The sequence below is a fragment of the Sturnira hondurensis genome, unplaced genomic scaffold, assembly GCF_014824575.4.
Source record: "Sturnira hondurensis isolate 20B ecotype Veracruz unplaced genomic scaffold, ASM1482457v3 Scaffold0004474, whole genome shotgun sequence".
NCBI classification, from domain to species: Eukaryota; Metazoa; Chordata; class Mammalia; order Chiroptera; family Phyllostomidae; genus Sturnira; species Sturnira hondurensis.
Window position 1 is genome coordinate 7047699 of NW_028077105.1, and position 26885 is coordinate 7074583.

The following is a 26885-nucleotide window of genomic DNA, read 5'->3' on the forward strand; positions in this document are numbered from 1 at the left end:
AGCGTTTCTACCTGCGCCTCCATCTTGGCCAGAACTCTGTTTTCTCTTTTTTGTAAGATTTATCACATAGTTTATACTCACTAAGTGCATATTGAATGAAGTTTCTTCTCTATAGATCAGATTCTGCTCTCAAATAATACAGCTTGTAGTAGAATGAGTAGATGAATGATTACAGAATAGCCTTGTTGGATGAATTTGAAGGATTAAGGTATGTGATGGATGAGAACAGAGAATAGTTAGAATATGGCAAAGGGGGTGAGCAGAAAGGTCATCTGCCAGGAAATCTAGTATTTTTTTCATATTTGCAGGTTGTTTATAAGTTCTATTCTAATATATTTCAGTCTGTAGGCCCAAATCAAGCTTTTTTGGCCTTTATAACAATATAAACTTTTAATGCAATGAAGGTCAAAAAAGCTCAGCAGAGTATGGAAACTTTAATTTTTATTTATTAGTGACTTTTTTGTTCATTCATATGACGCAGCATTCTTTAGAACTCTGTCTTGGAACACAGCTCATCTCTTGGGTTCGTGTTAGGAACTTGAATATCAGCTCTGATTTATAAAATTAAATGTGTGAACTCGAAGGAAACTTTTTTTCCTGAGTGTATAATCTTGAAACTAGATGCCTAACTATCACAGGGAACATTACCTAGTTTTAACACTGGCTTTTTTCCCCTTAAATCAGGGTGTTCGAGATCTCTTAAAAGCAATTTTGGAGAAAATCTTGACCATTCCCAACACTGTGAGCTCAGCTGTTGTACAGCAGCTTCTAACAGCACGAGAGGTAATCGGACCTGTCTGCAGTGCACTGGTCATCGCCTCCAAAAAGTATTTTACAGAGTTACGTGCTTTTAAAACTTAGAGTAATTTGTGGGGCGTTTTATGTGTTTACTTCTAAAATATTGCTTTTTTATTGTGTCATTTTGAGAGTACATGTATTAACGCGGGGGACAGTGAAACACGCAAGGGCCTAAGAGAAACAAAGCAACAGGGCAGAGCCTGGGCGGGGCTGCTTTGGCTCACTGGAAGTCAGGGCAAAGGGCCTTGGAGACAGGTTCAGGGCTTAGCCCGGGACGAGCTGCTGTTGCCCGTTGCAGATCTCATGGGGGCCCTTAGAGTTTAGGAGCTGCCAGCCTGTGAGGGAAGAAAGATGTGAGCGTGCTCTGTTAGAGGTACAGCACGCCCTAAATCACTTTGAGTTTTAAAGATTCTCTTTTACATTTTAATTAATTCATGTTTTTAAATTGTAAAAGCAACAATATAGATGTTAAAGTATTTTCAACCATTACAAGATGTCAGCCTACGGACCACTTAAAAAATCCTTATACTTTGTATCTAATGTCACAATAAGTGTCACTTTGGGTCTGTTGTTCTCTTATTGGAGTCTACCAATATTTAAAGCATTTCAGTGTTATTTACCAAACATCAGCAACTCATTTCATTGTTTGTTTGTTGTTTAAAGATTTGACCTATTCACTTTTAGAGAAAGGGGGAGGTAGGGAAAAAGAGAGAGAAACATCAATGTGTGAGAGACATTGGTCATTTGACCCCCACACGCCCTCCAGCTGGGGACCTGGCCTGCAACCCAGTCACGTGGCCCGACCAAGAGTCCAATTGGTGATCTTCAGTTCTCAGGCCAGCACCCAATCCACTGAACCAAACCAGCCAGGACCATTTCATTGTTTATTAATCTTCATTTTTAGAGATTCTTCACATATAAACAACTTCCTTCATGCTACAGTTTAAGCCCCCAGAATTAATGAAATAGTATTTCTACTTTTTAATATATTTGTTGCTGCTCTATTTAAAGGGATCAATGACAACAAATATATTTAAATGTATTTAAAGGGATTAGTCAGAAATAACAATATTGCCCTTTTGTTTTTCTTAGGTTATAGCATATATCTTGGAAAGAAATGCCTGTTTGTTGCCAGCCTATTTTGCAGTCACAGAAATCAGAAAACTATATCCTGAGGGGAAACTTCCACACTGGGTAAATTTGACATTTTTCAAAATTTTTAATAGCAATTTTTATAAAAAATAATTATATTAACCACATTTTTGTACTTATTATTAAGATTTTATTTATTTCTAGAGAGAGGGGAAGGGAGGGAGAAAGAAAAGGAGGGAAACATCAATGTGTGGTTGCCTCTCACACACCCCCAACCAGGGACCTGGCCCACAACCCAGGCATGTGCCCTGACCAGGAATCAAACCAGCAACCCTTCAATTTACAGGCTGGCACTCAACCCACTGAACCACACTAGCCAGGGCAGTGCTTATTTTTCAAATGATCACTTTTATCCATGGATACTATGTATTTTTATCATTTCTTTCATTTCTCTGCTGTCCTATTGAAAGAGTTTATATACTGTGTGATAAAATATACATAGCTGCATCAAATAGCTTAGGACATTGTGGTGAGACGTGGCTTAATTCAGAGAAAGAGGAACTGGTAAGTAATTGTTTGGAAGGAAGCAAGAGAATTAACCTTTGAGTAATTTTAATGTGCTAGGCTTTATACTAAATTTTTCCATATTGTCTCATTTGAGGTAAATTGATCATTCTACTCAAGGCAGTTTTTTTAAAACATTTTATTTATTTATTGTTAGAGGGGAAGGGAAGGAGAGAAGTATCAATGTATGGTTGCCTCTCATGAGTCCCCTGCTGGAAACTGGCCTGCAACCCAGGCATGTGCCCTGACTGGGAATCGAACCTCGGTACTCTGGTTCGTTGGCCCGCGCTCAATCCACTGAGCTACACCAGCCAGGGCAAGGCAGTTTTGATTTTATTTTTATACTTGTTTTTTGTTTGTTTGTTTTTAGTTACTTGGAAACCTGGTATCAGACTTTGTGGATACTTTCAGGCCCACAGCAAGGATAAACTCTATTTGTGGTAGGTTTATAATTTAACATACACTAAACAGTGTGTGACTTCTAATGATCTGACTGTAGAACAAAGTTGACAGTATCTTGAACGTGTCTTGATGGTTTGTCATTTTAGCGCCTCTCTATGAGCTTAATAATAGCCTTTTACTTGTTTTCGGGTACTTTGAGTACTGAATAAAGGGAGGGAAAACAAATGTCTGGACCGGGTCTTAGATGAAACTGTTTAGAAAGATGTGTTTCCTGGTGACTAGAGATAACTTTTAATAGCGCTAGTAAAGCACCATGAATCTCTAAGCAACTGGAAATCCTTGCGGACCTGCCCCTCTGGCCACAATACACAAAACCATCAGGCTCTTTCAAGCCCACTCCAATTCTCACCTTTGCTCTCTATTTCATTTGTTCTATTTTCCATTTTTTCACATTTGTTGGATTCTCAGAATTTTCTTTTAAAAATAAGCGGGTGATTTGACAATGTTTGCGTAAGCATGGTGGCCTCAGAACTGTCCGGCATATAGTCCATTATTTGGTCGGTAGCACTTCCTATGAGCAGGGTGCTGTTCTGGACGCTGAAATACAAAAATAAACTGAATAAACACGAGATAGATAACCCTCAGGCTTTTATGACTGAGTGGATTATGATATCATATAATGAATTATAGAACTGGTGCGGGTTTAAGAAGTATGTTGATGAGTTCAGTTTAATGCATGTGGAGCTCGAGGTACCCACGGGCCCTCCAAGGGGCAGTATTCATCCTGCAGTTGGGTGTGTGTGCGGGTAGTCACATGCTGCATCGGAGGCCTCTGGGGGCATCATGCTTGGAGTTAATCAGAGGTGTGCATGCTTTTTCTATAAATGGTGGTACCGTAAATATTTTAGGTTTCGTGGGCCACTTAGTCTGTTAGACTCAATTCTGCCATTGTAGTCCAAAAGCAGCAGTGATCCAATAAAACTTCATAGGAATGGGTAGCAAGCTGGAATTGACCCATGGATTATAGTTTGCTGACCTCTGTCCTAGACACTTGGATAAATGCTACCTCTTTGAGCTTGGAAGGCCTGTGCAAATTGGTGTCAGACTTGTGGATACTTTCAGGCCCATAGTATGTTCAGAACCTCACAGATTGGTCTCTAACCTCTTGGACTAAATAAAGATTATCGAAGAAGAAACAATCAAAGAAAATTTTAAAACACTTATCTAATTAAAACATTTTCTAAACCAATGCCTGGTTCATCACAGATAGTCATTAAATATTTATAGAGTGAATGAAGGACCAGGCATTGCTGTGTTCACGTTTACTTGAAAACACTTTTTGTGATACATACAGGCCGCTGCAGCCTTCTGCCGGTTGTCAATAACTCGGGCGCCATTTGTAACTCATGGAAATTGGACCCCGCAACTCTTCGTTTTCCTTTGAAAGGCCTTTTGCCGTACGATAAGGTATGTTGCTAATTATAATGGGACTTTTGGGCTAACAATCTTCATTCTGTAATACATGTATGATATGTGTTGCTAAATCATAGACTGAAGAAGTAAAATTTAAAAAAATTTATTGTTGGTTGATTTTTAATGAGAGGAAGGGAGAGAAAAAAAGAAACATCAATTTGTTGTTCCATGAATTTGTGCTTTCACTGGTTGATTCTTGTATGTGCCCACACCAAGGATTGAACTGCAGCCTTGGCGTATCGGGACAATGCTCCAACCAACTGAGCTACCAGGCTAGGGCTGAAGCAGTAAATATTTAATGAAAGATATGTATGGTTCAATGTGTGATTCCAGAATCAAAGTAAACTCTGTGGTTTGTGTTATTTTCAGGTGTTTATGGTCCAGTGATCCCACCTCTGGCAAAGCTCTTGACGTTAAAAAACTGACTTTTTAAATTGGTTCCTTGTTTTCATTCTTCCTTTACGAAGGGAGGGCCAAAAATGAATTTGCAATGTCCATAAAATTTGAAGAGTGAACCTCCTATTTGTTAGATTTGTAAAAAGGAAGTATGGGATAAAAGTGCAATAGAAATTCTCAAAGGAAAACCCACAAATATTAAAAAAGTAAAGCAGGAGTAAAGACGAGCTATAACGACACTTGATAGATCATTGTGTTGTCTTGGAGGTGGCAATGATAACAGAGCAGGCAGGGTATGTGGAGGGCTGGGTATTTTTCATGTAAATGTTTCATGTAATTTTTCATGTCAAAAGCAATATAGAGAGTAATTAGGAAACTTGGCCAAAAGCAAGACAGGGAAAATAGCGAGAGTAAGGTTACAATCTCAGCTCTTGGCACATCAGTCAGAAAACTTTGGAATGGGAAAAAGTGGCAAACTAAATGGAATTTATTGTCATCATGGTAGCAATAACAATGAAAACAGATAAATTTATGGTGTGCTTACTGTGCGCCAGTTAGCTTTACTTTGCAAGATCTTTATTTTTTGATTATCATCTTAATATTTCTGTTGATGGGTGATGACACTAAGACACAAAGTGGGTAGTAGCCTGACTGAGGACCAATGTTGAGGAAGTGGTAGGATCCGACTTTGAGCTCAGACATATGATTTCAGAACCTACACTCTTGAAGCCTGTGCTGTCGAGTCATTTGTCCCCTCCCAATTTGGAAACCTGTTTTCACTCGTGTGAGAGGGATTGGAAACTGCCGCCATTTCTCTTTGATGCAATTTCTGAGAAAATTCTTTCCTTACAGTGATGCTATGACTTTCATGGGGCCACCCGAAGGCATTTCTAGTTCATACTCTGTATGACTAGGCACGTCCTTTCACATCGGTTGTCGTTTATCAAATAAGGGGTGGGAATAGGTTAACTGCAAGCACTAAAATCCTATGGTTTTTTTTTCACTAGATACTGCCTACTGTGTGCAGGTAACAAGTGCTTTTAGAGGCTTTGTTGATCCCAATTTCAAATTATTTGAATTAACATTTACTTTGACCTTGAAACAATAATTTTGTTTTTTATTTTCTTTAAAGGATCTGTTTGAACCACAGACTGCTTTGTTGAGATATGTATTGGAGCAGCCTTATTCCAGGGATATGGTCTGCAATATGCTAGGTTTAAATAAGCAGGTACTGTACTATGCTGCAAACCTAGTAAATTCTGCATAGAATCTGCACTATTCTTTTCTCTTTTCTTTGCTATAGCTAACTGAGCAAAACAGTTAAAAACTATTTGGTGATTTTTTAAATACATGATTTATTCAACAATGTATTATTCTTATCATATATATATATTGCTTTAAGAATGTTTATATTAAAAATATTTTAAAAGTTGGTTTATTTTGCATTGCTTTTTTTTCTATAAGGCCAGTTTCAAGAATACCTTTTGCCAGAGAAACCTACACATGACTTAACCATAATTTTTGACTTTTTTGTTGTTCGGGTATCCTTTTTTATAACCCTTAGTATCTTCAGCGTGGCCTCATTGCTGATTTTTTTTTTTTTTTTTTTTGGTGTGTGTTTGTTTTTTGGTGGTTTAACATGTGGGAGGGTTTGTGCTGACTCTGGGTTCCTTGAGGCTGGCCTCATAGTCACTGTTTTGTCTTTTCTTTTTTTCTTCCTTTATTTTTGTTCTGTCCTGTCTTGTCCTGCCCATCCTCCAATGCTCTAGACCTTGAACATTGCTCAGGTATGTTCACAACCTTACTGTTGTATTGTGACTAACGATACGCTGGCCGCTTTGTAGCCACTGATTTCATTTAGAGAATATACATGTATGGTCGGGGCTTGAAATTGGCAGGACCATGCTGAGACCAAGGCCACTGTAATGACTTTCTTCTTGGGATTTGAGATATGAGAGTTGTTTTTGTTGGATTGTTTTTGGTTTTGGTTTTTGGTGTTTTTTTAAATATATTCTTTTTTTTCTTTTTAACAAAGAGACAACACCTGGTACGCAATAAAGCCTGTCACTTTTTGATGGGTTGTTTTTTCTTCCCACTCCATTTTACTGTTTTTCATACTTTAGGGCTAAAGCTAGCCTGGTGGAATTTTTAGAGATGGAAAGATTTGTGGTGGCCTTTATCTTTCCAGATTTTTAAAATATAAATAAATAACAGCATCAATAAAAATACTCACATTGCTTTGCCTTAAAAAATTAAAAACAAAAACAAAGGAGAAAAAGCACTTTAATAGAGATATGTTACTTTGAAAAGTTGGAGTGGTCAACTTTATACAGGGAAGGGTTTTTTTTGAAACATGGGGATTGACTAAGAAATGTCACACTCTTAGGTGACCCCACACCTACCTGACAGACACCCTTCTTTGTCAGTCTTTGCCAAGGTGTCCTCCTCCTAGAGTGAGCTCCTCTCAGGTGAAGTTCACCTAAGGCGGGAGAAAAACACTGTGGCCCGACTTTATAAATCAAACTCTTATACAGTCCCAAGTCTGTGAACGGACTTTTCACCTTGGAGATTTTAAACAAAATAGTGGTTCCAATTATTTTTGTTAAAATTTTTTGAGCCCAACATATTAAAATAGACCAGCTTTTTTATTTTAAAAAGACGTCTTGTCCAGGTTGCGTAAAATAGCGTTGCTGTTTGCAATACTATAGTGAAGGTTGTGCCAGCGCTTCCATTGATCAAGCCCTATTTTTGAGGACGTATAGCTTGGCCATAAAACTTGCTCAGTGTTGAAACTTTGCATGCCAGACCTCACCCTAGTAGCAGTATCTCTTATTATTTTAAGTTTCTTCCTCTGAAAAATTTACCAAGTTTCCTTGTTTGGACAAGCCTTTGTACATGTGAAAATGAAACTGCTTCACACTCCAGTATCTGACAGTTACCTCATGTAATCAGTCTGTCAATTCTGCATCTTAAATGCCCAGTCAGTAATTCTGATCAACTCTCACTTGAGTTAGAGGTAAGTATTCAGTTAACTTTGAAAGAATGCTTCATGCTGTGTCTTAAAACTAATTTTTACAGTGAACTTTAAATCAAACTTGACTCCGTTTTTTTACAGTTTGGTGGATACCTCCCCCAGATAGCCTTCGCTATCATTAGCTGCTTTCTTTGGGGGGCAGCTCTCCTCAACCAAAATTTGGCAAAACAACTCAGAGAAGAGTATCTGATCTGATCATTTTAATAACAAGTTTCAACCTAAAAAAAGTTTATGACTAAGACATAAATCCAAAAAAAATAAAGTTTATAATGGAAATGCTGACAGAACATTATTATTATTGATCCCACTGAAGAGTAAACATTGTCAGAAATGTACAATTCATCAGTAGTGGTTTGGTAGAACACTAGTGAATGGACTTGTAGATGGAAGAGATATACTGAATTGACTTGATATGTTATTTTTACCACCTGGAAAGTAGAGAAAAAATGAGAACACACAGTATGAGGCGCATATGGTTAAATATAAACAAATTATCTTATCACATCTCTTATCATTACAACACTATATCCTGCACTGTACTTTCTTGTCCTTTCTCTAGCAATGCAGTAATTAATGAAAGCTTGAAGCCTTTTAAGAGCTGTCTAAATTGCATTTTCCAGTAGGAATTGGGCTATATTTTATCTTAAAATCATTCACATTTAGAAGGTCATAAATAGCCCAGTTCTGTGACCAGCAATGGAAGTGATCACAGTGGAACAATTCTGTTTTGTGTGTTTACACGAGTTCGTGTTCTTTCTAATGAATAAGAGCATCACAAAACACACCCCTCAAGCTCTTACGTGATGTCATGTGAACTCTCATTACCCCAAGACAGTGAAGCACTAGACTAATTACTGTGTAACTTTGAAAGGCACCATTGAAAGTGGTGTTAACTAGCATAGCGTTCTATTTCTTACTGGCAGAGAATATAATAAATGATATGTGAAGGGATATTTTTCCCAACTTGTCCTTGTGCTTTAAAATTGTTTTCTAGCCCTGAAATAATGATTTTCAATTAATTTAAGTCTGCCTAAGTGCAATAGGTTAACATGTCACCACAAAAACTGTACCAGGACTATTCTATAAAAGTGTTGGAGGCCACTTAGCTAGAATATGGTTACTAAGGCTGGAAAAAGCCTTATCATTTGCCATGTGCAGTAATGGTGGTAAAGAGTCAGGGGCATGGGTGGAGGTTAATGTTAATGTTTCTCTTAATGCCTCAGCTTTCAGTGAAAGCTGAAAATTTAGAATATTTCCAATATAGTTCAAGCTATTATGCAGAATTTGAATGGTTAAAATATTGAATTTAGATTCTTATTCTTAAAAGAGGTTTTAACTAAATATGCATATAGATATATAAAGTAATTCAATTTATTTGCTTATATAATGACTTGTAAAATTTATAAAAGTTTTCAGAAAGCAAGTTGTGAGTAACCATAGACATAGTATTCATTGGCTTACAGAATTATCATATCTTAGTGATCAATAATTAACCTTTATTTCTAGACCATTTAACTGCTTTTTCATTTGTTCCACTTTGTACAATACCCTATGTGATGGAGAGTCTTAACTTTAATGTACTTATCTTAGTAATGGAAGACTAAAGCAAAATTTGCCATTTTAAAGTAGTTAGTAGCACAGATCATTTTTATTTTCCGTATTGAAGTTGGCAAACAAAGAAACATGTTTAAGTTAATGTTTTAAGAAATATCCTTGGCTTTAACCCAGAACACCTGATAAATATAGAGCTAATCCTGGTAGATGTTCTGCCGCGCTCAGATGAGGCATTTAGGCTTCATAGAGATCCCTAGTGATCCAGTTCTTTATAGAAAATGTGCATGAAATCTTGAATTGGTACGTATTGGAAAATCATTAGCTTTAATTGTAAATTTTCTTTTTACTTTGTCGAAATATCTTCCTACTTTATCAGTCTTAATATTTTTGGGTTTTTTTCCTTAAATCATTAACTGTATGACCATCATTATACCCCTAAAATCTGTAGGTAAAAATCCAGTTTTTTAAAAAACAAAATAGCTGATATTAAAAAGGGCAACTCCAAAATGACTCAGATGCTGAAACCAATTTTATTTAGTTTGCTCTTTTTTCCTGAAGCAGATTGGTGAAAGGTCATCATGGATGGAGGAATAGGTGACAAATTGGTTAGTTTCCAGATTAGAAGCAAATTCCCATCACTAATGAAAAATTCCTACTGGAAATAACGGCTTTACTTCTTTTCACGAATTTTTCTAACTCTTATGTAACTTTGAATGATTTCACTCTAAATTTGTGTTGTCTGAAACATTTCTTAGGTTGTTGGTGGTTGGCAGAACTAGTGAATTTCAAGCCCTGTACACAGTAGTTTTGCATGCTGAGTTAAGAAATAGTTTGTAGTGTTGTCTGTTGCACTTTGCTCTGCTTCATAATGATAATTACATTTGGAGGAAAAGTACTGTAGTCTCAACTGGTGGTGTTAATATTGCTATTCGTAAACCTGTAATGTGGTTGAACTGTGAACATGGCATTGTGTTTTTGGAAAAAAATATGAAACAACCGTTGATGCTTACTGTTCCGGACAGATGTTTGTTTTATGTGCATGCTTTAAGAAAGTGCAGCTATACTGGAGCTTTACAAGTTTGGAGCTGGCAAAGAGCATGCAAAAGAGGGGATGCTATTCATTATGTTTTGTTTCTTTCCAAACTCGTCCCCATTTTGCATTTCCCTAAATTTAAAGAAATCATATCCCTTTTTCATGGCAAAAGACTAATAACTACATCAAAAGTTTAGAAGGAAAGCATGTATTTTAGTCATTGTATTCATTAGAAAGGCATCTAACTGCCTTGCTATTAAGCCATATAACATATTTTATTAAGGAAATATGAAAATGCATAAAATATGGCTTAACACATATCCTTTGGTAAAATACATTTTTTAAATCACTTTAAAAAGCATAAATCTTTTTGCCTCTAGAAAGGGAAGTTGCATTCTCATTTTTAGTGTTTAAACTCAGTTCTTTTTCTTGTTTTAGATTTTAAAATAGTCTAATTTACAATTAAAGCTGCATTATGTTTGACTTCTGAGAGAGAAGAGCAGAGATTAACTTTGAAACCCTTTTTGCTTTCTTTCTTTCTTTTTTTTTTTTTTGGTAGGGGAAGCTTCCACTTCAGTATCAGGATCAAAAAGAGATATTGAGTAATCTGGCAGCTATTTAGGTGTACCTCTGTGAATAAAGTTAGAATAAACTCGTGGTTACTTTAAAATAAATTCACACACTTCTTTGCTCTCCTGTCACGATATTTGATTCCTGAAAATCCAGGGTTTTCATATTTTGAGTTAGATTGAAAGTTAATACTGCTATCTCCATTTCATATACCTTTTAAATGAACTTTTTTCAAAGGGTAAATAAGAAAATGTTCTACTGTGCAGTTCCTTTTGTCGAATTGAAATAATGATGTCTGTTGTGAAAGTCAAAAGTTAATGGGAAGTCTGTCGTTTGTGAGGCCTGAAAAACATTTTTTTTTAAACGAAACTCATTCTCTATGATAATGTAACATGATGCAGCTTTAATAGACTAAATCTAACCTTAACTTTCTAAGTTCAACTTCATTTCATGCTTCTCAGCCTCTTGTTACAAATAATGCCCATTAACTGGTAACTTAGGGAACTAACCAGGAGGCTTTTGGAATACTGTATGTAATCTCTGCCCTGCAGCACAAGCAACGCTGCCCTGTGCTGGAGGACCAGCTGGTGGACCTGGTGGTCTACGCCATGGAGCGATCCGAGACTGAGGAGAAGTTTGACGATGGGGGAACCAGTCAACTCCTGTGGCAGCATCTCTCAAGTCAGCTCATTTTCTTTGTGCTTTTCCAGTTTGCAAGTTTTCCACATATGGTTCTGTCTCTTCACCAGAAGGTTAGTAATATATCTTTTGTTAGGGCTGCTCTACCTGTTGCTTAGTATGTTTGAGACTGGTGTGGACTATGCCTAGTGATGTCAGCATTGGCAAAAGTTCTGAGTCCCAATTTCTGTTTTGTTCAGTGGTTTCTTAATTTTTCACTTTCTTGTCATTACAAAAACTGGTCATTCATTCTATATGTTCACACTGCCAGGATCAGTGGATACAAGATGAAAAGGCACTATAGGACCCTCAATGAGCTCCTTAAAGGTAGAAGGATAGAGATATAAACTATTCAATTATAATTTAATAGTTTGCACAATGAAAACATGCTTCCCTGAAGGGAATGAAGACGAGTCCCAGTTAAAGACATAGAAGTAGCTTTATCAAAGAGATCTTGAAGCTGGCACTTAAAGAACAAACAGAAATTTGTCTAGAGAAGAAGCTGGGAAAGTGCTTCCATGGCAATAATATCATCATTTGGAGAGAGATAGAAGTGTATAAGAACTGGAAATAAAATGTAGAAGGGAACATGTTGGTGAGATAAGGAAGACAGGAAGGCAAGACTGTACAGCCATGTGTTCGTTCTAAGGAGTTTAGATTTTCTTTTCGAGGCAAATGAGGAAGGAAATGACATCATCATATACAGGTTGAAAAAATTGTTAACAGCTGCATGAAGGATGATGGTGATGTGGATATGGATGGGGACAACATTGGAGGCAAGGAAGTTAGTAAGGGAGCTGTTGCAGTGGTCTGAGTGAGAGCTGCAGAAGGCCTAAACCAGGAGAGGGAGGAGACGCCAGAGACCAGGGATGCTGAGTTGAACAGAACCTGGGGACTATAGGCAACAGAGAAAGTAACAGCAGTCTGGGATCACTCACTGGTATCTGCCTTGGCAGTGAATGGAAAGATAAGAAAATGAATGCAAAACTGGAAATACGTTGGACAGGGTAAGTTTGTGGGATGAGTTGATTTTAATCATGAGGTTTTAGACACATTGAATAGGAATAAACTAAGTGTTATATTTATAATATCTCTACAGCATGGATTGTTTGGGGAAAATTTTTTCAAAAGAATTGCTAAAATTCTTTCAACCCCGGTTGGCCCCAACCACCCCACCATCATTGATTTCTGTTATAATCTATAGGAAACCAGAAAAAAACTATTTTTTGATAACCAGTCCTTAAGAATTATAAGTTATACTTGATTTTAGCCAAAAGGCTGGAAAGCTTGAGAATTTTAAATTAAATTTGTTTGTACAATAAAGTATTCCTCATGTTTTGGTGAGATATTTATAGTAATTATCCCATTAAACTTGATTCTCATGCACACACGATCAACTTAATTATGTTCTAAAACATTTAACTTTGTTTTTTTGTTTTCCCTTTTTGCTTTAAAAGCATTTTAATATGCATAGTTGTTATAGGGGTCAGGGAGGAAAGTTACATGTTAAAATAATTTAAAAGGCTTTCCTTGGTGTGTCTTGAATTAGAGAGTAAGTAGTCAGCAAATGTCCAAGTTAGATGCTAACTTTCAGAAAGCCAGGTTTCTCCTTTTTGTCTTTACATCTTTAAACATTACTGCATCCGTCTCTTTAACTGGATGTGTGGGTGTGTATGTAAACATATTTTACAGTTAGCAGGGCGAGGACTGATCAAAGGCAGAGACCATCTCATGTGGGTTCTCCTGCAATTCATCTCCGGAAGCATTCAGAAAAACGCACTCGCTGATTTTCTCCCTGTCATGAAACTCTTTGACCTTCTGTACCCAGAAAAAGAAGTAAGTTTTTCTGAATAGTTAACAATGTGATGATGAATTATGTCTAATTTATGTTTAAGGACTTTAGTGTGATTTTGTAGAAAGAACACTGGATCTAGAAGCTAGAAGTCTGTGTTTTGTGTTTTGTTTCCCAGTTCTGTGACTAACCACAGTTGTGGGATGACAATAATTAGGTCATCAGTTTACTTGTATATGATGAAGAAATTGAAATAAGTTATTTATGAGGTTTATCTTAAATCACAATGGAATGTTTAGTATAGCCAACTTTTTTCTACATTTTAGGTAGATTTACAGTTTTAAAAAGCATCCTGCTGTTTTTAGCTTGCACGTCATTGAATGACCACGTAACATTGGTGTCTGTGACCATCTTTTGTTATTTGTTTGCTAATTGTTCCCCCTCTTAAATTTTATCACATAAGGCATGTGAGTAAAATATGGTATATATTGATGATTGCCATTTTTTAAAAAAACATTTTATTATGGAAATTGTTTCCAGTTTTGAATCAGGCTGTCATTTATTTAATTATTTCAGCTTTAGGTGTACCACACTATAATTCAGCATCTATGTACACTATAAGGTGATCACCTCCAAAGGTTTAATTTACATCCATCACCATGCAGTTGACTCCCTCCATCGCTTTCACCCACCCCCTGACCCTCTTCTCCTCTGGTAACCACCAATCAGTTCTCTGTATACATGAATTTGTGTTTGTCTTATTTTGTTTGTTTGTTTTGTTTTGTTTTGTTTTTATGATTTCACATGAGAGAAATCATACACAGCGTTGTCGAATCTGTCGTCCATGGGCTGCATGTGTCCCAGGATGACTATGAATGTGGCCCAACACAAAATCGTAAATTTACTAAAACATTTTGATACTTTTTTGTGATTACATGCTGCAATGTATTTAATGTGTGGTCCAAGACAACGCTCTTCTTCTAGTGTGGCCCAGGGATGCCAAAAGGTTGGACACGCCTGGTAGTATTTGCCTTTCCTCTTATGACTTATTTTATTTAGCAACATTCCCACAAGGTTCCTTCATATTGTCATAAATAGCAAGATTTCACTCTTTTTAGAACTGAGTAGTATTCCACTCTGTGCGTGTGTATACAAATCTTCTTTGGTCATTCATACTAAGTGGTGAGCACTTAGGCCTTTTTTTTCCATCTTGGCTGGTGTGAGTAATGCTGCAATGACCATAGGGATTCAATACCTTTTCAAGTAGTGTTTTCACTTTCTTCAGATAAATACCCAGAGTGGAATGGCTGGATCCTGTAGTAGTTCTATTCTTGAATAAATTAGTGACTGCTCCAATTTACAATCTCAACAACAGTATACAGCAGTGTATAGGGGTTTTCTTTATTCAACATTCCTCAACACTTGTTATTTGTTGTATTTTTTAAATATTTTATTTATTTATTTTTAGAGAGGAAGGGAGAAAATGAAGGAGAGAAACATCAATGTGTGGTTGGCTCTCACACACCCCCCCCATTAGGGAGCTGGCCCACAACCCAGGCATGTGCCCTGACTGGGAATCGAACCGGCAACCTTTTGGTTTATAGTCTGGTACTCAGTCCGCTGAGCCACATCAGCCAGGGCTATTTCTTATATTTTTTTTATAGTAGCCATTCTTGCAGGTGTGAGATGATATTTCATTTTGATTTGATTTTTATTTCCTTGGGTATTTATGAAAAAATTTTCAAACTTGTATTTAATTTTTGAGAGAGAGAGAGACAGTTTGTTGTTCCATTTATTTATGCATTCATTGGTTGATTCTTGTTTGCGCCCTAACCTGGGATCAAACTTGCAACCTTGGCATATCAGGATGACACTGTAACCAACATAGTTACCCGGCCAGGGTAATTTGTGGAAATATATAAATGCATAGAAAAGTAGATTGAATAGAAAAGGAAGTTCCTATATACCCATCACCAAGAAATATTCTTGTTTCATCTTTCCTTTTTATCTCTTTTGTTAATGCTGGACATTTTAAAAGCAAATTCTTAATTTTTATTTTCTCAAAAAAAGTATATATGTGCCCTGACCAAGGTAGCTCAGTTGATTGGGCACCATCCTGCAAAGCAAAAGGTCATTAGTTCGAGTCCCAGTCAGGGCATATGCCTAGCTTACAGGTTCATACCCTAGTCAGGGTAATTACAAGAGGCAACCAATTGATATTTCTCTTTCACATCAGTGTTTCTCTCCCTTTCTTTCATTCTCCTTTCCCCTCTCTCTAAGAATAAATCAATAAATCTAAAAAAAAAAGTATATGTGACTTTTAGAAATTTTGTGTTTTCAGTATATTTATCACATTCAGTAAGATTTCTTTTTTCTTTTTTTAAAAAACATGCATTTTTTAAAGATTTTTTATTTATTTATCTTTAGAGGGTAAGGAAAGGAGAGAGGGAGAGAAACATCAATGTATGGTTGCCTCTCATGCATCCCCTGCTGGGAACTGGCCTGCAACCCAGGCATGTGCCCTGACTAGGAATCAAACTGCAATCCTTTGGTTCACAGGCTTACGCTCAATCCACTGAGCTACACTAGCCAGGGCCTTTTATTTTTTTTTATTGTATTTTTTTCCACTACCACTTAGTTCCTTCATATCACCCTCCCCCTTCAGTAAGATTTCATAGTGTTTATTTTTTTAAAATAAAAATGTTTTAGTGATAGTGAATGCTCTCTAGAAGGAAAAGGTTGACTAAGCACCTTAGTGAATTTGTTATTTTCTTGATAAGTCAAAATAATCTTGCAATAGTTTCAATATTTTATAGCTATCATGTCTTCTGATTTATATTAGTGAACAATTAAAGAACCATTGGAGCCAAACATTAGTACAGGATATTTTTGAAAAGACCTATCAAAAGTAGATTACTAACATAGCATTAATTAGATAATTTTTCTCTTTCTGATAACATTATTTTTCAGTGTATTCCAGTTCCCGATATTAACAAACCTCAGTCAACTCATGCCTTCGCAATGACTTGCATTTGGATTCATCTTAATAGAAAAGCCCAGAATGACAATTCCAAGCTACAGATTCCAATACCTCATTCCCTCAACCTGCACCATGAGTAAGTAGTTGTAGCTTAACAGTTAATTTTCATTTTATAAGTCATGGATTATAGACTAATATTTTTCTTAGTATTTGTGTAAAGAATGAAAATACCCCTACACTCATTGGAAGGGTGAATATTTAGTGTGTATGTTACACCAATAGAAACTAACCAATGTCTGCATCAGAGAAAAACTAGGAGATTAATCAGTTTTACATATATATGTATATATGTATTTAATCAGGCCTAATCTTTGCTTTTGTATGTTTTACTTTAATTAAAATTCTTAATTTCCAAAGGTATGTGAAAATGTTTCAAAATTCCTTAAGTTTGGGGGACTGGAGCGTGATCTGACTGAGATGTCTTTCACTCTCTGGGCTGCCAGGATGGGGTGAGCTGATCTCTCTGACGTGCTCCCTCACATCAGTCCCTAAGCTGTGACTGCTCAAAGAAGGGGTCCTTCTTAGATAGGACGGGGCTTCGGTCCAGGTGTTAGGGATAGCTGAACTTCCCATGCAGAACTTCTGAAAAGAACTTGGTAAGAGACTGAAGGAGAGTCACACTGCACATTTCCGTTAGCTTTCATTTTAGGAGACTCCCCTCACCCATCTTTTCATAGTGACACCTACAATATAATGAAGGCCTGTTGTTCTTAAGCAGATAAACAATAAATATTAGAAACCTACATCTTGAATTTGTGAGTTACACCTTCATTTCTAAATCTTACTGCCGTATATGTAGTACATACTTACAACTACTCATTAACTGTTAACATATAATTACTTAAATTCTTTCTGAAATGCTACTTACACTTTTGTATGTGTTTCTATTCCATGTTTTGGGCAGAAACTATAAAACTTATAGGAATAAAGACAGTATTAATAAATAGTTACATGAAACGAAACTTTAAAAAAAATACAAGTTAACTTCTGGAAATTATTTGCGTTTTTTTCTGTTTAATGGGACTTGAAATTTTAGGTTTCTACAGCAGAGTCTTAGAAATAAAAGTTTACAGATGAATGACTATAAGATTGCCCTGCTGTGTAATGCATACTCTACAAATTCAGAGTGTTTTACATTACCCATGGGAGCTCTAGTAGAAACTATTTATGGAAATGGAATTATGAGGATACCTCTTCCTGGAACGAGCTGTTTGGCTTCAGCATCTGTTACTCCCTTACCAATGAACCTCCTGGATTCACTGACGGTTCATGCCAAAATGAGGTATAGTCGATTTACTTGGTCCTGTGTCATGGAATTGATATTGTGATTATGTATGTGTTTTATGGTCAGGAACATTAAAAAAATAGGTTTTGTTTGTGCTGACTGATGTGTCTCAGTTGGTTGGGCATCGACCCAAAAAGCAAAGGGGTCTTTGGTGGGATTCCCAGTTGGGACACATGCCCGGGTTGCTGGCTAGTCCCATGGTGGGGAGCACGTGAGGTCCAGCTGATCACTGTTTCTCTCTCATGCCAATGTTTCTCCCTCTTTCTCTTTCCCTTCCTCTCTCTCTAAAAATAAATAAATAAAATCTTTTAAAATAAAAAATAGGTTTTTTATTATAAAATGATAATTGTTTATTATAGGATCTCTAGAATATACAAATAAACCTACAGAAAATAATTGCCATAATTCTTCCATGAGAAGTATGGGTTGTAAATATTTTTATGTATATTCTGAGTCTTTTTTCTATATATAAATATATGAATTTATGGATTTTTTTAAACAAAATGGGGTCTTAACTACAGTACAATTTTTAACCATCTTTTTCCATAATAATCTATCAAACACCCTTTTAGGTTTAGTATTCTTCAAAAACATTTGCTTTAATTGCTACAAAAAAGTCTTTTATGTGGCTGTAAATGATTTTAAAATAATTTTTTATTGATTTTTTCTTTAGAGAGAGGGAGGAAGGGAGAGAGAAAAAAAGAAGGGGAAAAACCCCATTGATTTGGTGTTCTACTTGTTTATGCATTTATTGGTTGATCCTTGTATGTGCCCTGACTGGGGACCAAACCCGCAACCTTGACGTCTAATGGGACAGTGCTCTAACCAACTGAGCTACTTGGCCAGTGCTGGCTATAACTGATTTATTTAGCCAGTTCCACATTGCTGGGCATGGAAGTTACTTGCAGTATCTTAGTATATAAAGACATCTGTGAGAATCATCACTATGGCTATCTTTGCACTTACCCATAATTACATTTTTGTTAAATAAACTTGCTGAATAGAGAATTGTTGAGTCCAGGGATGCAAAAATTGCAATGTCTTAGCTATGTTTATTACAAAATGGGCACTTTAAGAATTGACTTTATGGTTTCTGAAAGACAAGGATTCTATTGAGTGTAATTCTTGAACTTCAAGTGTCCCTAAGGGCCAAAGTGGGTACAGATGAGCGATACCTGGTGCTGAGTGAAGGGAGCCAGACGTTCGTGTGCGCGGAAGCACGTGCGTGTGGAGGGGACCGGAGCGGACCACACGCGTCTGCGTCTCGGGTGCCGCTGCTTTCAGTAATCTCTCTAACGGGAGAGTGCAGGCCGGTATGGCTGGCTCTGGAAAATTTTTCGAGAGGGGCTGAAAATTCAGATTTTCATTTCCAGTCTTTCAGCTCCGAAGTATTGGCTCAAACTTCAAACACTGTGCCGGTCAGAGAGTCTTCATCTGTGGGCCCCTAAGTGGAACTCAGTTCTAGAAAAGCTGTGCTCTTTTTCAGGTCGTAAGCGGTGTGGTGGAATTACACGTGTACTTCCACAGCCTGTGTGACAGAGTTGAGGGAAAGCCAGTGAGATCCTAACATTTGGGTCTTAGTCTGATTTATTAAGTTATTCTGTAACAAAATTTAAATTTCTCAAATGGTTTTGGTTACATATTTGGAAAAGAAAAACATACTGAAACCATTCAAGCATGTTCTTATGAGTGGCACTCAAATTCTGTCTTTCCGTGAGCAGAGGGGCCCTGGTACACACTGGAAGCACCATGGACACCAGGACAGGTGTTGGGGCATCGCTGCCAAGCGTCCTGCACAGCGTGCTTGGTTACAGTGGGACTGATTCTTTTCATGGTCCATTTCAAGTTCAGATTTGTAGTAAGTTCCTTAACAAAAGAGTAACTCCAGTGTTGATGTCAAAAATATGGATTTTTATTTTCTTTCTGTTTCTCCTCAGCCTTATCCACAGCATTGCTACCAGAGTAATAAAACTTGCTCACGCAAAGTCCAGTGTGGCCTTGGCCCCAGCCCTAGTGGAAACATATAGTCGTTTATTGGTCTACATGGAAATAGAGTCTTTGGGCATCAAAGGATTTATCAGTAAGTTGGGCCTTCTGGTGTTTATAGCCACTGACCCACTCATTAATTCAACAGGCAGTCTTCTAGGTGCTGGGGATGCAGCCATACGCAGAAGTCACTGCCATCGCAGTTACCTGCCCATGAGGGAGACAGACTAAAAGTAAATAAATGAAATTGGAGTGCGTCAGGTGATAAGCCTTACAGAGAAAAATAAAATTCAAAAGAGGGATACAGTCAGGGGAGTGAGCTGCATTTTATGTAAAGTTATGGTAAGAAAAGGGTGTTGCGCTTGGGGCACCATGAGCAGGACAGACATAGTCACTGCCTCAGTGCAAGTTTCACAGTCCTATTTGCCTCTTTTGCTGGTTTGCCCTGGGAGAGCAGAGGGCAAGGAATACAGAAGGGGTTTCCTACATTGCAGAAGTCAGCTGATAATGTTTGTTAGTTAACTATGACACAGTTCTGAATAATAAATACTTTCTTAAGTGGGAGTGTTTTACTGATTCATGGTAATTCTAACTTTCACCAATGCAATATAATTTTAATTTTAACCATAGTTCCTGTTTTTACCTGATACTGAGAGTTGAATAAAACTTTCTTGGGAGGGAGAAAGGAATAAGAGCATGTGTGGTGCAGTTTGTGTGTTAAAAAGTGATCCTCAGAACATTGGGAACATTAACTCATTTATGCTAGTAACACAAAATAATTTAAACATATAAATAATTTTAAAAGAACTGAGGAGTGAAAAGGGTTAGAATAATTTTTTTCCTGTCTTGTCTCTTATTTTTCCACGGTAACTTGAGGATCAGTTGTCAAATTCCTGGGGGGCAGGGAAGCGAACTTGGTATTATAAGGATGATCTTGATTCTTTTTCTTACAATTAAAGTAGAAATTATAGAGAAAAATTGGGAAATATGTACACATACATATGCCTCTGTGTGTGTGTGTTCACAATCAAATCTTTACATAGATTTTACTCACTGTGACTTTTCTTTAAATCTCTTTCAATACACAGCTTTTACTCATCTGTGTCTTAAATTATCTTGTTACTCAAGGTCAGCTTTTGCCAACTGTTTTCAAGTCTCATGCCTGGGGGATCTTACACACACTTCTCGAGATGTTCAGCTACCGGATGCACCACATTCAGCCTCATTACAGAGTTCAGCTCTTGAGTCATCTTCATACTTTGGCTGCAGTTGCCCAAACTAACCAGAACCAGCTCCATCTCTGGTGAGCTCATTGGAGACTGTCTTTCTTTAAGATTTATAAGAAACTTTGTTGGAGATGGGAACTTAAACCTTTGCCTTATACTATTTTTATTCACTTGTCATAAAACTCCTTTGCTTCTGGAGTATATTATTTTAGTATAGAAGAATAGAGTCCAGTTTTTTAAACAGAAGTTTATTGAGATAGTTGAGTCCTTCCCTTGGAATCTTTGCACTGAGAATAAGTACTTCCAAGGCCTTTGACATTATGTTCTAACTTGGCCCTTTGAAATTTTTATGTATGGATTTCTTGTGTGTGCCCTGATTGGAAATCACACCCACAAGCTTGGCTTATCAGGACAATGTTCTAACCAACTAATCTATCTGGCCAGAGCTAACTTAATACTGGGTTTACTTCACATTATGGTTCAATTGTCAATAATGTCATTTTGATTTTGTTCTCAGTAAAAATGTATTGCAAAAAAATAATGTAAATTTTGAAATGCTCTTTATCCAGGTAAAATTTTTCAGTCCTGTGGGCAACAAGCTGTTTTTTTCCAATGTGCATACATGTTAGGTGGTTTTCACTACAAAATTTGCCACTTCAGGTTTTTAAAACAAATTAAGCAAAGTTCAATTCACACAAAAGAGATTTGTCTTCTTTTTTTAATCAAAGAAGGGAAATTCATAGTTGCATGTTTTCCCCTGTAATTAACTTAGAATTAGGTTTAGTTCTAAAATTCTGAACTGTACATGCAAGTTACACGCCTCCTTCTGCCCTCCCCACCCTTCAGTGTTGAGAGCACTGCGCTTCGGCTCATAACAGCACTAGGCAGCTCAGAGGTGCAGCCACAGTTCACACGCTTCCTCAGCGACCCCAAAACAGTGCTGTCTGCCGAGTCCGAAGAGCTGAACCGAGCCTTGATACTGACGTTAGCCCGAGCAACTCACGTGACAGGTACGTTGGACCCACCACCACGAACGAAAACAGCTGAATCAGAGTGTGCTGGGTCTCTGCTGTTATCAAGGGGATAACATACTGAAAAGATACTTTTCATTTGTTCAAGAAAAAACAGTTTTTCTGATAGCTTCACCATTTCAGTCATTAATATAGGTGTCTTTGGTCTTTTTTTTTCACTCACTGTGTTCATATTTACCATGTGGTAATTCATATCTTTCAAACTTAGGTCCTAAGCTGAATATTACTAGTAAATGCACTGTAGTGAGATTCTCTGAGTGTACATAATTGCTTGTAACTTTCTCTATGACAAATTACAGGTATGATTATTTCTGTGTGGATTACATCTATTTGTTTATGTTTAGATTTTTTTACAGGCTCAGATTCAATCCAGGGAACTTGGTGTAAAGACATACTTCAGACCATCATGAGTTTTACTCCTCATAATTGGGCTTCACATACTCTTAGCTGTTTTCCAGGACCACTACAGGTAAGTTGGTTTTGAACTACATATTGAATGTATATATATTGAATCATTCTTTTGTACAGTGCTATTTACAGTGCTATTTACAGTGCTATTCTAGAGAGTTCGTTTTGTTGATGTCGAAAGTAAGTTAGAGTTTATTTATTTATTGGTCTTTGCTCTTCCAAAATCTTGGGTTGTTCCTTGTTCTATTTCTAGGAACTATATGTCTGTAAAATTTTAATTAGTATGGCTTCCTTTTACTAGTTAATTCTTGTGAAAATGAACACATTACCTGAAAAATTCTTTCTCATAAAACTGAAATGGAGAGAAACACAATTTAATGGAACTTCACAGAATATACCTATGCTACACTTCAGTGCATTTTTTAAAAATCGCACAGAGAGAAAAACAATAAACTTGACGTTTATAATATAAAGAAAACCTATCTATCATCTACTTTTCAGAGGAAACTTCAGGCATAATGAACATCTGTCTTCTATAACATCTCGTAGGGCTAGAGATCTAGCCCTACAGATCTCAAACTCACTAAAATCTCCCGGAGGGCTTGTTTGGATGCAAATTGCTGCTGATGCTGATGGCCTGGGGCACTTTGAATTCAAGCTTGCTTGGAATCTCTGTTTAGGAAATGTAGGAAAGGAATCTTAATGATAATATAGTCAAGCCTGGGTAGTTCTCAATATAGAAATCCAGGCCTTGATTGCTGAGTGGCTTGGGGTCACTGATAATTTGTTAGTGTCAGGATCAAGTCTAAAACAGGTTTCTTGACTCTATAGCCAGAGCTCTTTTTATTATAACCATTGAAGTAAATTTCTGATTTTCCTTTTAGGCATTCTTCAAACAAAATAATGTGCCTCAGGAAAGTCGTTTTAATCTGAAAAAAAATGTGGAGGAGGAATATCGGAAGTGGAAGTCAATGAGCAATGAAAATAACATCATTACCCACTTTTCTAATCAAGGCTCTCCTCTCTTTCTTTGTCTTCTCTGGAAGATGCTCTTGGAGACAGATCATATTAATCAGATTGGCTATAGGTAAGCCAGAAACCTAGCTCTGCATTCCACTGGGCAGCCCGTTGTACCATACAGCAACTTGTATTCTCTGCTTTCCAGAGTGCTAGAAAGAATTGGAGCCAGAGCCTTAGTAGCCCATGTGAGAACATTTGCAGATTTCCTGGTTTATGAGTTCTCTACATCAGCCGGAGGTCAGCAACTCAACAAATGTATTGAAATTCTTAATGACATGGTATGGAAGTACAACATTGTTACATTGGACAGATTAATTCTCTGCTTGGTAAGAATATGCTTACTTAAGAATAAGATTCTTTTTTTTTAAAGATTTTATTTATCCTTAGAGGGGAAGGGAAGGAGAGGAGAATATCAATGTATGGTTGCCTCTCGTGAGTCCCCTGCTGGGAACTGGCCTGCAACCCAGCTATGTGCCCTGACTGGGAATCGAACCGCGATAGTGAGGTTAGCAGGCCCGCGCTCAATCCACTGAGCTACACCAACCAGGAAGAATAAGATTCTAAGCTGTCTATGCTCTTTTGGATCAAGGTGTGTGATTGAGGGATCTTGTGCTGATCCTCTATATTACTTCTAAGGATTTAATAAATTTATACTATGACCAAGCACTGCTATCACTTCCCTAAGGAACTAGATTCTCTAAGGAACAAATTTCTTTATTCATTCACTTAATAAGTATGCATTAAATATTTACTATGTTCTATGCACAGAAGATATAGAGTAAATAAGACAGACATGATCCTGACCTTGTGATACTGTAACAGTACAAGCGGTTAAGACTCGGAGTTGATTCTCAAAGTCTCCCACCAGCATCAGGAATTAGTAAGTCACTGCATTTCTTTGCAGAGAGCTGATACCATTTCTATATAATTTGGTAGCCACAGCCACAACTGAATGTTCCTCAGAGCCACCCAGTAATCCCGCAAAGTTTTTTTTTCTCCTGATTTTGATGTTTGTTTCAGGCAAAAAAATTTTAAAAAGACAATGGATCAGGATGGACACTGCTACATTTTTAAAATACTATAGTGGTGATATTTGGAGTGGCTTACTTGGTTAACGTTAATTAATTTCTTAGCTATAGAGCAGGGGTGTCAAACTCATTTTCACCGGGGGCCACATCAGCCTCGCAGTTGCCTTCAAAGAGCCGAATGTAATTTTAGGACTGTGTAAGTGTAACTGCTCCTTAACAGTTAAGCGAGAGCTCGTTGCTGCCACTGGGTAGAGACAAGGTGGAGGGCTGGATTCGGCCCGTGAGCCTTGTGTTTGCCACCTGTGGCATAGATATACAGATGTTACTCTCCACTAGGGTAAATAATGCAAATCTATAAATCAGTAAAAGAAAAGGATAAAATGGAGATACCAAAAGATTTTTCTTATTCATAGTTAGACTGTCAAGTGGCAGAGCCATGCTTTTGTACAGGTTAGGTATTTTCATACACTTTTCTGTTTTTCTCCAAAGGCCATGCGCAGTCATGAAGGAAACGAAGCCCAGGTTTGTTACTTCATAATTCAGTTGCTGTTACTCAAACCCAACGATTTTAGAAACCGAGTGAGTGACTTTGTGAAGGAAAATTCCCCAGAGCACTGGCTGCAGAATGACTGGCACACCAAGCACATGAGTTATCACAAGGTACTAGTTCAAGTTTGTGCTTTGGTTCATCCTTTTTCAGCCATACTTAGGTATCAGGCTATTGATTTGGCTCTTTCCTCTGTGGTTCTACTGTTTTCTTTCTGGTCTCTAAACTTTTTCAAGGTTTTAGAGTATCTCTAAAGTTATGAATAAACTAAAAATTATAGTTTTTGTAGACATGGGTATGTACAGTACAAAGTGAAAAGAATTATTGCAAATCCTTTAATCTCTTTTGATGTATCTTTGGGATAAGAGATTTTTGCCAAGTAAAGGACTCTAGTTTTCATTGTAGGAGCAAACACAGTTTGATGTTCTTTTAAAAACAACAAGTTTATTGAGCTCTATTTTTTAAGAGAATAAAAAATTATGCCCTAAACATTTACTGTTTCCTCACTTCCACAGAAATATCCAGAGAAGCTGTACTTTGAGGGCCTGGCGGAGCAGGTGGATCCTCCTGTGCAGATCCAGTCCCCCTATCTACCCATCTATTTTGGAAACGTGTGTCTCCGATTTCTCCCAGTATTTGATATAGTAATCCACAGATTTTTAGAGTTGCTGCCAGTATCCAAATCACTGGAGACTCTACTAGATCACCTAGGAGGGTTATATAAATTTCACGGTGAGATTTTTCAAATTTTAATCCCATCGAATAGCTTTTTTAGACAAACTGGGCTGAGCATGGCCATGTGGGGAATAGTGCTTCTGAAGATTTTGTTTTAATTATTTTTAAATCAAAGTGTTTTGAGGGGAAATGTATGCATTGATATTACAAAGTATAAAACAGACAACATATAAAAATAGGTAATCATAGCAAATGTATTAAATAGAAAAAAGTGATATGCAAGAGGTGCCTTATTTTATATAGTGTGTGATTAATTGCTGAATTAGTATAGAAGGAGGAGATCATGTATTTACAACAAGCTGGTCTTTCTGTGAACAAATTGGGTCTTGTCCAGCTTCTTGGATGGGTAGGGTTTTACCTGTGGTGTACATGAATTGTATAAACAGAAAGAAAACATACTAGGCAGAAAACATACTAGGCAGAAAAAATCCTTTGAAAAAACTCATGAGGGTATTAAAAGCAATACCTTGTGAGAACAGTTACCTCAGTGGGCCGAATGGAAAATTCATTTATTGTACCTGACAGATCACCTTAAATCCCTGACCAAGAAGTTTTGATTTTATAACTTGCAGATAATCAAGAGTCAACTAGAAATTATTGAGTAAGGTAGTGACATGGAAAGAATAAATGAAAAACATTTATTTTAAATAAATCCTGTTGTAGTTGGCAGCATGTCTTGGAAGGAGGAAGCCGTTTTAACAACTTATGTGGAATGGTTCGGGTGTGTGAGTAGGATCCAAACATGTATGACGGCATTAGAAATGAGAAAGTAGGGACGGACAGCCAAGGAAGAAGGAATAGAGGAACGGGGCTGGGTTGGCTGGTTATGGGGAGAATATCAAAAGAAAGAAATTAAAGACAACAAGTTTCAAATTTGGTATGGAGAATGCTAGAGAGAGAAGAGGGGATGTCCCAGAGCTGCCACTATGGGGACAAAGTGTATTTATCTAAGGTTAGAGGAAGGGGACAGTTCTTTTTAGACCTGGATCTAAGGTGTTTTCCTCTAATGCAGAAGCTTGAATTATCGTTTAGCATCACAGAATAGGTATGAGTTTCAAGTGAGCATGCCTTTAAAAACATTTTTCACTTGGATTAGGTGATATCAGCACATGGTACAGGAGGATACACAGTAAAATGTCCCATTCCTGTCATCTAGCAAGGAATTTTCGAGTCATTTTTGCAGGGTGAATTTC

At 37.1% G+C, this 26885-nt stretch overlaps 1 protein-coding gene across 3 annotated transcripts in view; it reads left to right on the top strand.

Moving 5' to 3' along the window:
* Window positions 1-26885, top strand: part of MED23 (mediator complex subunit 23) — a 43518-nt gene that overhangs the window by 5973 nt on the left and 10660 nt on the right. For 2 of the 3 annotated variants that reach the window (XM_037045729.1, XM_037045732.1), the window contains 18 exons: window positions 685-783; window positions 1891-1992; window positions 2825-2894; window positions 4211-4323; window positions 5858-5953; window positions 6495-6512; window positions 11468-11668; window positions 13287-13430; window positions 16357-16502; window positions 17463-17708; window positions 19649-19791; window positions 20826-21000; window positions 21770-21933; window positions 22299-22423; window positions 23247-23449; window positions 23528-23708; window positions 24900-25070; window positions 25473-25689. In XM_037045729.1, coding sequence (XP_036901624.1) covers window positions 685-783; window positions 1891-1992; window positions 2825-2894; window positions 4211-4323; window positions 5858-5953; window positions 6495-6512; window positions 11468-11668; window positions 13287-13430; window positions 16357-16502; window positions 17463-17708; window positions 19649-19791; window positions 20826-21000; window positions 21770-21933; window positions 22299-22423; window positions 23247-23449; window positions 23528-23708; window positions 24900-25070; window positions 25473-25689 — 2614 coding nt within the window. The remainder of the gene's footprint in view (window positions 1-684; window positions 784-1890; window positions 1993-2824; window positions 2895-4210; window positions 4324-5857; window positions 5954-6494; window positions 6513-11467; window positions 11669-13286; window positions 13431-16356; window positions 16503-17462; window positions 17709-19648; window positions 19792-20825; window positions 21001-21769; window positions 21934-22298; window positions 22424-23246; window positions 23450-23527; window positions 23709-24899; window positions 25071-25472; window positions 25690-26885) is intronic. The other variant, XM_037045730.1, reaches the window with a different exon arrangement.